Source organism: Eulemur rufifrons, chromosome 29, assembly GCF_041146395.1.
Source record: "Eulemur rufifrons isolate Redbay chromosome 29, OSU_ERuf_1, whole genome shotgun sequence".
Classification (NCBI taxonomy): Eukaryota; Metazoa; Chordata; class Mammalia; order Primates; family Lemuridae; genus Eulemur; species Eulemur rufifrons.
In genome coordinates this window covers 38,407,017-38,420,377 of record NC_091011.1, presented here as the reverse complement: position 1 = coordinate 38,420,377, position 13,361 = coordinate 38,407,017, and the positions used below count along the sequence as shown (strand labels likewise).

Genomic DNA, 13,361 nt, shown 5'->3' with positions numbered 1-13,361 from the left:
GAAAGATTAATGAATTAGCATGAAGATTGGAATGAACAAGTATCTTATATTTCTAATGAGCATCCTAGAGGAAAGAATACAAATAATGGAGGTGCAGTGTGATAGTAAAGGAGATGATAATATAAGTAATAATTATTTGATTATAATAGTAAACACATAGCATTTACTATGCACCAGGTACTGTTCATGGCACTGGGTGTTCCTTAACTAATTTAATCTTTATAATAACCCTATGAGTAGTTATTAAAGAATCCGTAGATACAGAAAACACAATAATTATCAGGCAGTATAAATAAGGAATAAATTGACATCCAGACATGTTGTACCAAACTACAGAGCCCCAAGTAAAAGAGAAAAATAGCTAGAATAAAAGACAATAACAATAATGAGACAGATTATAGAAATTTTCAACAATAGGCAATGGAATAATCACTTTGATTTATAGGAAGAAAATAATTATAAACCTAGAATTAAGTATCCAGCAAAACCATTTTCAAGCATGAGGGAATTATAATAATATTTTAATGATTACCATCAACAGACTTTCACTAAAGGAGCTTCCAAATGGATGTACCTAAGGAGGAAGAAAAATGATTTCAAAAATAAAGTCAAAGGGCAAGAAAGAATGATGAGAAAATTGGTAAACTTTCACTAACTTTAAGCAAAAATTATCTTTATAAAGTAATAGTAATAATTTCTAATTTAGGGCATAAAAGAAGATAAAATTAAAATACTTTACAACAATAGCATATAATTTACAAGAGAGTTGACAGGAGTTAAACTATTGAAAGAACCTCATATTTTTTGGAATGAAGGAAAAGAGTTACTTATGTTTTTTTATCAGGTGCAACAATTTCAAAGGCCATAATCAAAGAATAAAAATAATATTTCTCTCAAGCCAAGGGAAAAGATGAACTGAGAATCAAACAAATATAACATACCTAGGAATCCAAAAGAAAGCAAAAGGAGAGGAAAAAAATTGTAAGTGAGAAAAATAACACAAAACAAAATGGTAGAAATAAGTCAAAATATATTTATAATCACAATAATTTTATTTATTTTCAGTTGAATGATAGAATGCTAGGAACAAAATACCCCAAAATGTGGCACCTTAGGGTACTGAGTACTTTGAATTGAAGGATGTAGGAAGGAACTCAGAAGCAAGATCTCTCTGACCTTCTCCCATTCTCCTCTCTCCTACCTCTCTTTCTCTACCCAACAAATTCATAGAAACCCCACCAAAATTTCTCTTCCCCAAAGTGCGTCATAGAAACAGAAACTCCTCTCCCCCAAAGAAGGCATAAAACCTAGAAGGGTCACTCTCTCCTTCCTCCCTTCTCCCTCAAAGACCCTCACTCCAAAGGGGTCCTGCACCATACCCAGGAGGAGGGAACGCTGCGCAGAGAGCCTAAGTGAATCTGAACAGATCAGGCCTTGCTGAGTTTCCCTCATCAGTCTATTGCCATGAGATCATACCCTTTTGTCCAATCACAGATGTCCAGTCTTCACTGAACTTCAGCATAAAAGTAGACAGTTTTCCCTGAGTCTTTGGATCTTCATTTCTAAAGGCTCCTATGTCATGTAAAACTTTGATTAAATAACTTTGTTGCACTTTTCTCTTGTCAACCTGTCTTTGTTATAGGAGTGTCAGCCATGACCCTTGTGATGGGTGAGGAAAGGTATCACTCCTTTCCACCCCTACAATATTTGACAAGGAAAGTCAGGTAGACATTGGATTCAAGGAGTATACATAAAACCTAAGATAGAAAGGTTGGAAATACAGCAGAAAAAGATTAATCAAAAAATATTTTTAAAAAGATGGGGTAACTATTATCAATCAAAATAAACTTTAAGCAAAAAACATTGTTAAAAATGAAGAGGTCAGACTATTTTTTAAAAACATAATTATAGGGGTATTTATTTTTTCACTAAAGTATTAAAGACAGTAAGTTCAACAAGTTAACTTTTGAACTGAATTTGTGTACAATTTTAACTCAACACTTGAAAACATGTGCTAGATAAGTTGGAATTAACAAGCCAACAGATTTATTTATTTATTTTTTATTTAGAAAGATTTAGGGGGTACAAGTGTTTTTTGTTACGTGGATGAATTGTATACTGGCAAAATCAAAGAGTTTAGTGTACTCATTGCTTGAATAGTGTACATCACACCTGATAGGTAGTTTTTGATCCCTCCCATGCTCTCTACCCTTCTTAGTTTCTGATATTCATTATTTCACTTTGTGTGACCATATATACCACTCATTTAGCTCCCACTTATAAATGAGAACATGTGGTATTTGTTTTTCCATTCCTGAGATAGATCCATTCACTTAGGATAATGGTCCCTAGTTCCATCCAAGTTGCAGCAAATTCCTTTTTATGTATACCACATTTTCTTTACTCACTCATCAATTGATAGGAACTTAGGTTCCTATCTTTGAAATTATGAATTGTGCTATGATAAATATTCAGGTTCAAGAGTCTTTTCGATATAATGACTTCTTTTCCTTTGAGTAGATACCCAGTAGTGGGATTAATGGATCTAATGGTAGGTCTACTTTTAGTTCTTTTTTTTTTTTTTTTTTTTTTTTTTTTAAGCCTTTTAATTTTTATTACTCAAAAAAGCTTCATTTTCTTATTTAGCTTTCTGGCTCTGTGCTTGTGCCTTCAACACCTTCACGACAATTTTCTGCTCCTCGATAAGGAAAGCACGCTTGATCCTGTCACGAACACATTTAGCACACATGGAACCACCATAGGCCCTGCTGACGTGTTTTTTTGTTTTAGACAACCTCGTAAGAACTTTGGGTCTCACAGCTCGAACCCCTCGAAGTCTGCCTGGGCACACGCCACATGCAGACTTTGGTGCTTTCCCAACCTTCTTGGTATAAAGGTAAACAATTCTATTACCAGGGGTTCGGGACAGCCTAGTTTTGTTCGAGGCTGTGTTGTAGGAAAGCCTACGCCGGTACGTCAGACGCTGGACCATTCTGAGTGCCTGCAGACACCGAACCCGGAAGAGCTACTTTTAGTTCTTTGAGGGATCTCCATACTGTCTTCCATAGAGGTTGTACTAATTTACAATCCCATCAACAGTAGGTTGTTTAATTTCCATGTATTTGTATAATTTTGAGAGTTCCTCTTGGAATTTATTTCTAGTTTTATTCTAGTGCAGTCTAAGTTACAAGTGTAATTTCAATTGTAAAATTTTCTGAGACTTGTTTGTGGCCTAAGATATGATCTATTTTGAAAAATGTTCCATATGCTAATGAGAAGAATGTGTATTCTGCAGTTATGTGGTAGAATGTTCTATAAATGTCTATTTGGTCCATTTGTTCTAGAGTCCTGCTTAAGTCCAGTTTTGCTTTGTTGATTTTTCTCCCTCAATGATCTGCCTAGTTTTTTTAGTGGAGTGTTGAAGTCCCTAGCTATTATGATATTGCTGTTTATTTGTTTCCTTAGATCTAGTAGACTTTGTTTTGTGAATCTGGGAGCTCCTGTGTTAGGTACATATATATTTAGGATTATTACATTATATCTTCTTACTGAATGGATGCTTTTATCATTACATAATGACCATCTTTGTTTTTTTTTTTTTTTTTACCGTTGTTGATTTAAAGTCTCTTTTATGTGATATAAGAATAGCACACCTCAGATTCTCTAAATTGATTTTATAGTGCATTTTAATTTTATCTTTTATATAAAATATTTATTAATTCATTTTCAAGTATCATTAACCTAGTCCTTTAAAGGTTTCAAAATTTTCACATAAAAGGCACTCTACAAAATTATAAGTAGAAAACATTATTTTGTAGTATATTTGCTTCCATAAATTTAGGCAAATGTGAGATTTTTACTTGAATTATTCAACTATAAACTCAACTTTTTGCCATAAATGTAATCTTTAAATATTAAAACTAATACAAACAAAACAACTTGGTTTTATCATTTTTGATATGTAGTAGATCTCTTTCCCACTCACTTGTTTGGTGTTATCAGAAATATTGTCTGATAACATGAATCAAGCTAATAAGATTAGTCTATGACTGATTACCTGTCCAGTTTGGCCTCATATGAAAACTCTGAGTAATTAATTTTAATCTTATAATAACACTCATGGGACTATAAGCCATTCCCCTTAATTTAAATACAACAGTTTCCGACTTTAATGCATATGCAATAATGAAATGGTAAAATATTTTATTCTGAAAAGTGCTTAATTATGAATACCATAACTAAAATTTTATACAAACAACATTAACTTCTTTATGAACTTTTAGTGCCCCTTCTGAGTTAAGAAAAAGAATGTAGTGGTTCTTTAATTTTCAACTCATATTATTCTGTCTGTGAACTGATACTTCCAGAAAGCTGCATTGTGTGAGGCTAATTGGTGATTCTGCAAAAAAGAATTACAAAAATAATTTAAGATTACTACAAACATTTTAAACAGTACAAATATATATAAAGTAAAAAATAAAAACTACCTAAATCACTTTTCATCTCCTAATCCCACTCCCCTGAGGTAACCAATTTTAAGAGTTTGATAGAGTCTGCCTTTTTAGAAATTTTCTATGAAAATAAAAACTTATATGTGTTTACACATATGCAAACATGTACATTTTAAAATGAGAATGTATTATAATTATTGTCTGGGAATTTTTCTTTTCACCTAATAGAATGTAGCCATCTTTACATGATATAAGATATAGTGCTGCATTGATGATTGTTTTATTTTCTATATAGAAAATCCATGGTTAGGTAAATAATAATTTAATTATTTTTCTACTGATGGTCATTTAAAATATTTTTAACTTTTATTCTTTGGTATTGAGAACCATGATAGAATAAACATTGTTGGCACTGGAATTATTAGTCTAATTAAATAAATTATTAGAAGGGTAACTAATATCAGAAGGTATTGCATAAAATTCTTATTTACTCCCTTCAAGGGACATCTCAAAATTTCCACTGACAGCTTCCATCTCATAGCAATGCTCTTAGAGTAGATAACTCTTATTAAATCTGGTCCCCAATCAAAGGTTACACTATTTTTGGTAATCTTATTCAATCATTGGTAAATATTAGCTGAAATATTCATAATAGTATGACAATTTCAACTGAAATGAACAGCTTACAAATAAGAAAAATGCTAAGAGTGGATGGATGTTAAGTGTCCTCACCACAAAAATGTAACTATATGAAGTGATGTATTTGTTAATTAGCTAGATATAATGATTTCACAACATATATATACTTCAAAACATGCTGTTAGACAATAAATACTTAGAATATTATATGTCAATTAATAGTTTAAAAAAACAAAAATGTTCTTTGGAAAAACTTCTGTTCATGTCGTTTGCCTACTGATTAATGGGAGTTTGTTTTTTTCTTGCTAATTGGTTTGAGTTCTTTGTAGAGTCTGGATATTAGCCCTTTCTTGGATACATAGTTTGTGAATATTTTCTCTCATTCTGTACATTGTCTTTTTATTCTGTTGATTATTTCCTTCGCAGTGCAGAAACATTTTAATTTAATCAAGTCCCATTTATTTATTTTTGTTGTTCCTGTATTTGCCTTTGGGGTTTTAGTCATAAATTCTTTGCCTAGGGCTATGTCTAGAAGAGCTTTTCCTACATTTTCTTCTAGAATTTTTATGGTTTCATGACCTAAATTTAAGTTTCTTATCCATATTGAATGAATTTTTGTATATGGCAAGAGATAGGGGTTCTGTTTCATATTTCTGCATGTGGCTATCCAGTTTTCCCAACAACATTTATTGAATAGGACTTCGTTTCCCCAGTGTATGTGTTGTCTGCTTTGTCAAAGATCCATTAGTTGTAGGTAGATGGTTTTATGTCTGGGTTCTCTATTCTGTTCCATTGGTCTGTCTCTACTTTTATACCAGTGCCATGCTGTTTTGGTTAAATGGCTAACAAACATATGAAGAAATGATCAACATCAGGGAAATGCAAATTAAAACTATAATGAAATATCACCTTACCTCCATCAGAATGGCCATTATTAAAAAGTCAAAAAACAATAGATAGTGGTATGGATGCAGAGAGAAAGGAATGCTTATACACTGTTGGTGGGACTGCAAATTAGTACAACCTATATGGAAAACAGTATGGAGATTCCTCAAAGAACTAAGAGTCGACTTACTATTTGATTCACCAATCCCACCATTCGGTATTTACTGAAAGGAAAAGACGACTTTTCATCAAAAGACAACTGCACTCAAATGTTTATTGCTACACAATTCACAATTGCAAAGATGTGGAAGCAACCTAAATGCCCATCAATTCATGAGTGTATTAACAAAATGTGGTATATATATATATATATATATATATACTATTCAGCCATAAAAAGAAATGAATTAATGTATTTTGCAGTAATTTGGATGGAACTTGAGACCATTGTCCTAAGTGAAGTATCTCAAGAATGGAAAAACAAACACCACGTGTACTCTCTAATAATTTGTAATTAATTGATGGGTACACATTGGCACAGAAAGAAGTAAAAATCACTGGAAATCAAGAAGGGGTGAGGAGGTAGAGGGAAGGAGGGGAGAAGTAAAAACCTACCTAACAGGTACAATAAACACTATTCAGGTTTGGGGCACACTTATAGCCCTGACTTAAATATTATAAAAAGTATCCATATAAGAAAAATACTTGTAACCCCTTAATATTCTGAAATAAAAAATAAAAATAAAAAGTTGATCTTATAGATATTTTATCTGTTTCAGTACAAAAACTCTAATATGGTAGTTCAAACATGTTTATACTTCTCTGACAGTTTTGTGTGTATAATAAAGAATTTACTTTGGTTTTAAAAAATGAGTAGCAAACATTTTAATTAATTGCAATGTGGCTTTTAGAAAAAGTCTGATGCCTAATTAGTTAAAATCTCACATGTATATTTTCAGCATGAGCATTCTATCTGAAGTTACAAACTCGTCATTTTTGTTTTAACTATGTTTGTCATTTTAGTATTTCCTTAGGATGTGGAACCTAATAACTTTTTCTAGCAAGTTGTCTCACGAGTGCTTAGTAATAGGGACTGGCAGAGCCTATAATCTCCCTGCCCACATTGGTTGGAAAAGGGTTTTTGCATTTTATTGGAAACCCAATATTCACTCACTTGGAAAACAATAATGGTGTTCAAAGACAATTAGAAATAGGAATTTTCTCTTAATCATTTGGTTTCACAGTGATTGGAAGATGAGTCATCTAAGCAGTGCTGACAGGTATTGCTCTCTCTAGGATCTCTGTTCTCTCATTTAAGGAGAAAAAACTTTGATGTATTCTCTGGCATCCTCTACCTTCCTACTGCAAACCTAAGACTGGAAATTTTTCAGAAGATATCACACATCAGGACTTTATCATTAACTATAAACCGGCTTCTGTCCTCTCTAGTCTCTTGCCTTTCTTAATTCAACTATATGGCTCTAGAAAAATCCCACTACCTACATAGAGAGCACACAGCCAGACGACAAACCTCAAAATGAGCCATTTAGGTTTTACATTTTGATATTGCAAAATTCCATTTCCTGCAGTTATTTTTTCTTTTACAGAGAAAAAAAAAAAGTATTTTTTTCCAGAATATTTGCCTGTGATTCATGTTAGTAATTTTCTCTGTGAAAGTGACCACGTTTCCCACCAAGCTCTGTTGCTGCCTTGTGATTTTTTTCATGGATTGAATCAGTCAACCTCCTTCTAGTCTTCCGTGTAGGCTACTCACTACTGAAAATGAGTGGTCAGACTATAAATTCATCTGTAATGCTACAGTAGGGGTATGTTTATGGCATTACACTGGAAATGGCCTGACTTTTTGATATGTGGAGATAGGTTTCAAGTCAAATCCAAAGAAAGGACTATTACCACAAGAAGAGGTTTGGAAAAACATTCTCTCCATTCCTACAGTCCTCAGAAAATGTCAACCAGCAGTGAGAATGCATTGGCAGAGAATGCTGACGTGGCAAGCAGGCAGATTAGGGGGACGAAGCATCATGTAGTCGCCATCTTCATTAACTAACATGGCAGAAGCATCAAAGTCTTCCATAGAAATTAATCAACAGGTCCTGATGCCTAAAGACATGACTTTGGGCTCTGGAATAAGCAAACCCTAAGATTTTTTTTTTTTTTGATTAGTAATCAGAGCACTTTACTAAGAAAGGAATATCTCAGCAGAGGTAGCACTGAACCAAACCGTTAAGGAAATGCAGATGAGTACCTTGAGATCCTAGAAGAACCCACTCTAGACCATAACACTATCTCTTTACCACATTAGCGAAGATCATCACCCATTCCTTGGTGAGGAAGATTGAAGTTTAATATCAGAATCCACTCTGTATGCACTTTATCTCTATCTAATTTATCATCATCCATATATTATCTATCTATATATCATCTATCAAATTGGAAAATAAATTTGGATAATTCTTACCATAATGTCTATGTCCAGTAACTTTTCTTAACTTTTCTCAAGCTCACAGTGTCTCAGATCAAAGATTCTCTAGATATTGTCACGTACAGATCCATAGATGGGAGAACTCTACTCACTTCAGATAAAATTATGGTGCTGAGAAACAGCATATTCAGGAAAGCATTATCCCTTACAAAGACTTTATTTTCTGTCAGTGTGTGTGCATATTGACTTATGATTATTTCTCAATGTGGGGGAAGTATAATCTTGAAATACTTGAAAGTACTGCCTATTTTAATTGCTTGATTTTTCCAAGTTCGATGTATACAGGAAAAAAAAAAAATGTGCTCTGCCTAACTTCACACTACTCAGAAAAATTTTCATCTCAAACAAATTCAGTTAAGTCACCAAACCTTTGAATGAAGGTAATATCCCTTACAAGCACAATGGGAATTTTTAACTGCACTCAGGCAAGTGGTTATAATTGTTGGGGAATTGCCAGGTATCATCAAGACCTCTAGGCTCACAGGAAAAACTGATACCATGTTAATGAAGAGATTTTATTTTTGAAAATTGTCATGTTTGCATCAAATATTTAATATGCTCTGTTATCAAAGTGGCTGGTTTGCTTTTGTGGTGTGTTACCTGGGAACTGAGGATCTAGCACCATCTGCAGACAAAATAAGCTAAGTTCATCTGCAGTGGAAACAATTTAACAGAAGGTTAAAACTGACGTTAAGATTGTTTCAACAATGATGGAGAAGGCTGTCCTTACAATAAAAAAATGTGAATGCCATATAGTTTGTCCTTCCATTCTTGTATTCTCTCAAAGAATCTGCAGTGGCCATTTAAAGAGTGCTATAGTCTTTGAATGGGTACATGTAAGTCTACCACACCTTGCAGGTGGATCATTTCTTGGTCAGTGAGGGAGGCACAGAGACTATGACCACAGTACTTTTAAAGATCCACAGGAATATTTTAATTTCTTTTAAAATAAAAAAATAAAATTTTAGGTCAAATAAAATATTTTTATATATAATATTTTCATTTTTATATCTAGTTATAAAATATAATTTTAAATATTTTTAAGTGGAGGAAGGGCTCTGTGAAGACAAAAGTGCCTCGGCCCACTAAGGTCATCCTGGTCTTACTCACAGGTTGATTGCTAAAGGCTGAAAACTACACAGGTGTGCCCTGAGGGGTAATCAACTTAACCCTTCCACACTACCTACAACACAGCTTGGCTCACATTCAGCTCTCAAACTTTAGTCCTTGAATGCCAGCTGCTTTCAGCCATTTTACTCTGGTCCTTACTAATTATATGCCAGAGTTGATTTCAAATTTATGCTCACTTATATTATCTTGTTTTTAATGCACTTATTGTTTAATCAATGCTTTTCAAAGTGTATCAGAGAATAAAAAAAATACCAATATATAGTAATCATTGGAAAAATCTAAAACCCAATTAGGAGAGTCTACCTGCCATCATTTCCCCAGCTGGTCGGACTGATTCATTTTTAGCAACAAAAAATAATAAAACCCATGTGTTGGGCATTTATTATATGACAGTTGTGAGAAATGATTTATAATAATCTCATTTTAAATTTAAAATTACCCTATAATCCTATGAAATAAGTAGTATTTATCTCTATTTAACAAACGAAGGAATTCAAGTGTAGAAGAGGTGAAGCTCTCAATGCAAGCCCACATAACCAAGATTTGGGATTGAATTAAATCCACGTGCACCTGACTTTTAAAGCCTCAGCCCATTGTAGCCTGCTGCTCCCCTCCTTCCAGTTCTATTTCTGCATGGTGCTCTCAGCAGACACCTCTCCAGGTAAGAATGCATATTATACAGCTAAAACAAAAAAAAGCTATTAATTCAGAAATTCTTCTTGGAACATGTTTTTTTCATGATATTTTTGCTCAATAAATAAATTAAAATCTCTTAACATAATTTTCTTCCATCAACCAATAATATGGATTGAAAAGATAAGTGGAAAGAAATATTCAAGTAAGATCTTTAATAAATTATCAAGTGATCATGAGCCATCAAAAGTTCCTGGTTTTTTCTAAAAATAGGTGATACCATGTAGCTGAAAAACCATAGGTCTTGGTGTCAGACAGACATGCATTCAAATACAATCACTCCAGTATGTAAGCAGTAGGATATCTGATAAACAATTGGACTTCTCTAGCCTTTGGTGACTTAATCTGTAAAATGAAATCTTCCTTTCTCTCAACAATTTGGGGATGTCTAAATGCTTAGTATTAGTTAAAATCCCTAGCATCATGTTCAATACATTTTAGTTTTCATTCCTCTAATCAGCCTAATTTAATTTCTTTAATTGATAATATTATAATTGATCTACTTCCAATCAAGAAACACTTCTGATTCTTACAGTGTGCTATTGAATGATTTGTGAAAATAAAATGGATGCTGAGTGGAGAGGTCATCACAACTAGCCCTGTGGCAGAAATATTTGCTCATATTAGTGTTATTAATAGTTTACCCACCTTCTTAAATACATTAAAAAAAACCCCACAAATCAAAAACCTCCCTCCCTTGACAACCAAAGTTTGTCTAGAATTACCATGGTTTCTCAAAAATTGGGCCCATCATGGCCTAATTATATACCTCAACTAATTTCAGTATCACAAAGTCAATCTGTGGAAACCATGGCATGCTGAGAATTTTCTGCATTTAGAGCTATTGGCTGCCCCACTCAGAACATGAACTTTTTCATAGCCTGACATACAGGCAACCCCATCCATCATATGATGCTGGGCTGATTGACTAGGGTGGTCACTGGCTCAAGCCCATCTAATGCACCCACTACTTTCTGAAATTTTTCTTGCTCAAGACTTTTGAATTAACTGACATGTTTTCAGTCAATGGGTGGCGGTTACTGGAACTGAAAGATCATAGCATTGATTTGGTGGCCACATTAAAACCTGAGGAAAATAGATACAGTACAGCAATGGGCAAAGGGAACTAAAGATTTGCAGAGAAGCCAAGAAGAGATGATCTGTGCAGCTCCAGAAAGAGAAAAGAATGGGGACTCTTGTCTTGACTCCTTGCGGGTTCCCATTAAATCCAGCTTCACTTGTCTTAAAATCACTATTTCCATTGAGTTGAATCAAACAAAACCCTCAACTTGATGGCTCCCACCTAGAAGAAGGCAGGCAGTTTCTATTAAAATGGGACTGGTAGGATACAGATAGAAAATGAGGAAAACTGAGGGAAATTTCCCACTCTTCAATGCCACGGATAGGTAGCAATCCAACATATTTGCCTGGAGCAAATTTACCCAGGCCATCATGAACATGACTGACTGACTAAAGGAAAAAAGAGTGTCAAGGATCCTGCCCATAGTCTTCAACAACAGGAAAGACTGTAAGTGTTATGTGATGAGGTCCTTGTGAGGCAAATTGAAAACTGGAGGAAAAAGCCTGACAAAAACTAGTCAACAAAGTCAGTTTTTGCAGCCTGTTTTCTGGGATTAAGGGGTGAGTTCCGTGAAAAATGGAAATCATCTGGGAATAAGTTTTATTTTTTATGCAACATTAAATATTAGTGATTTCATCACAACTGTTTTACCACAGTTTAAAAATATTTCATCTACCTTATCAGATAAGGAAAATGTGTTTACTAAATCTTTTTTTTTTTTTTTTTCAAATGGTGTCTCGCTGTGTTGCCCAGGCTAGAATGAAGTGGCTATTCACAGTATTCACAGACACGATCATAGCACACTACAGCCTCGAACTCCTGGGCTCAAGTAATCCTCGTGCCTCAACCTCCCGAGTAGCTGGGACTACAGGTGAGCACCATTACACTCACCTGACTTAACCAATCTTTGAGAACTCTGTCAGATTTTTTTTTCCCTATAAAAAGGAATTTAGTTGATATTTTCAGTATCATTGGCAAACAGTGATTGAGAATATATCAGCTGCAGTGCTATGCAATATTCATTAATATGTTCCATTTAGATTTCCTACTTTGTTTTCTATGAACAAATGGCTATTCCTCTTTTTTGAAAAAGATAGAATCTTATAACACTGCCTATTATTTACTTCTTATTTATAGCTTGTAACATTGTAGATACACAGTACAGTGTTTCTTCTTAGAGATTTTTTTTGTATTTTCTGTGTTTTTACCCCTACTTACCATGTTATTTAATACTTAGGCCACTGCATCTCATTTTAGAAGTAACTGGCATGCATATAATAAGGTATAAACAAATTACTAAGTGGAATAAAAAAGTAAATTTTTATATAATGTAATTAATTTAAGTATACTTGATTTAAACTCTACCACCTAAGTACTTTAAAAACAATTACTTAATTGTAATGGTGTCTTATAAAATTGACAAAATACATACAATATGTCTATGTTTTCATCATGTGCTTCAAATATCCCCAAAATAGCTCTAGCCTGAAATTTTATCATGTACGTTGCAATGACGGTAAGTTTTTTAATTTGTGAATATAAAAAATAAGATAAATTTATAATTCTATCAAAAAGATTGGGATACTTTAATATTTTGGAAGAAGGACTACTAGTAATATTTTAAAGTTCAGAGAAGTACTGTATTTTACATAGGGGGGTCAAAGAAAGGATAAGAATATTCAATAACTCAAATGTTTCAATTCAATATTAACATGAATGCACACAAAACAGCCAAGCATATTAACTAAGCAAGCTCTATGATCTATGATCTGAATTCTTTTTATAAAAAAGATAAACATTGAAAGTTATACATTTTATGGTACCTTTTTTAAAATTCTTAAACATGCATTATCTTCAAAGTACTTTTCAAATAGATTGTGAATGAAACATTTTTAAGTTAATTGACGTGAAATATCACCAACAAATAAGGAAAAATTAAATCTCTTCCCTATAAATTTATCAAATTACTTGCTTTTCT

The 13,361-nt window shown here is 33.3% G+C and overlaps 1 protein-coding gene across 1 annotated transcript; it reads right to left on the bottom strand.

The window, feature by feature from the left end:
• Positions 1-2,596: 2,596 nt before the first annotated feature.
• On the bottom strand, positions 2,597-3,025 carry LOC138377247 (large ribosomal subunit protein eL34-like). Its single transcript, XM_069462058.1, has one exon. The coding sequence runs from the start codon at positions 2,990-2,992 to the stop codon at positions 2,639-2,641; it is 354 nt and encodes a 117-aa protein (XP_069318159.1). The 5' UTR covers positions 2,993-3,025; the 3' UTR covers positions 2,597-2,638.
• Between the last annotated feature and the right edge of the window lie 10,336 nt (positions 3,026-13,361).

Excerpts from the sequence above, each read along its gene's own strand:
- LOC138377247 (XM_069462058.1), bottom strand. The coding sequence starts at position 2,992 with ATGGTCCAGCGTCTGACGTACCGGCGTAGGCTTTCCTACAACACAGCC.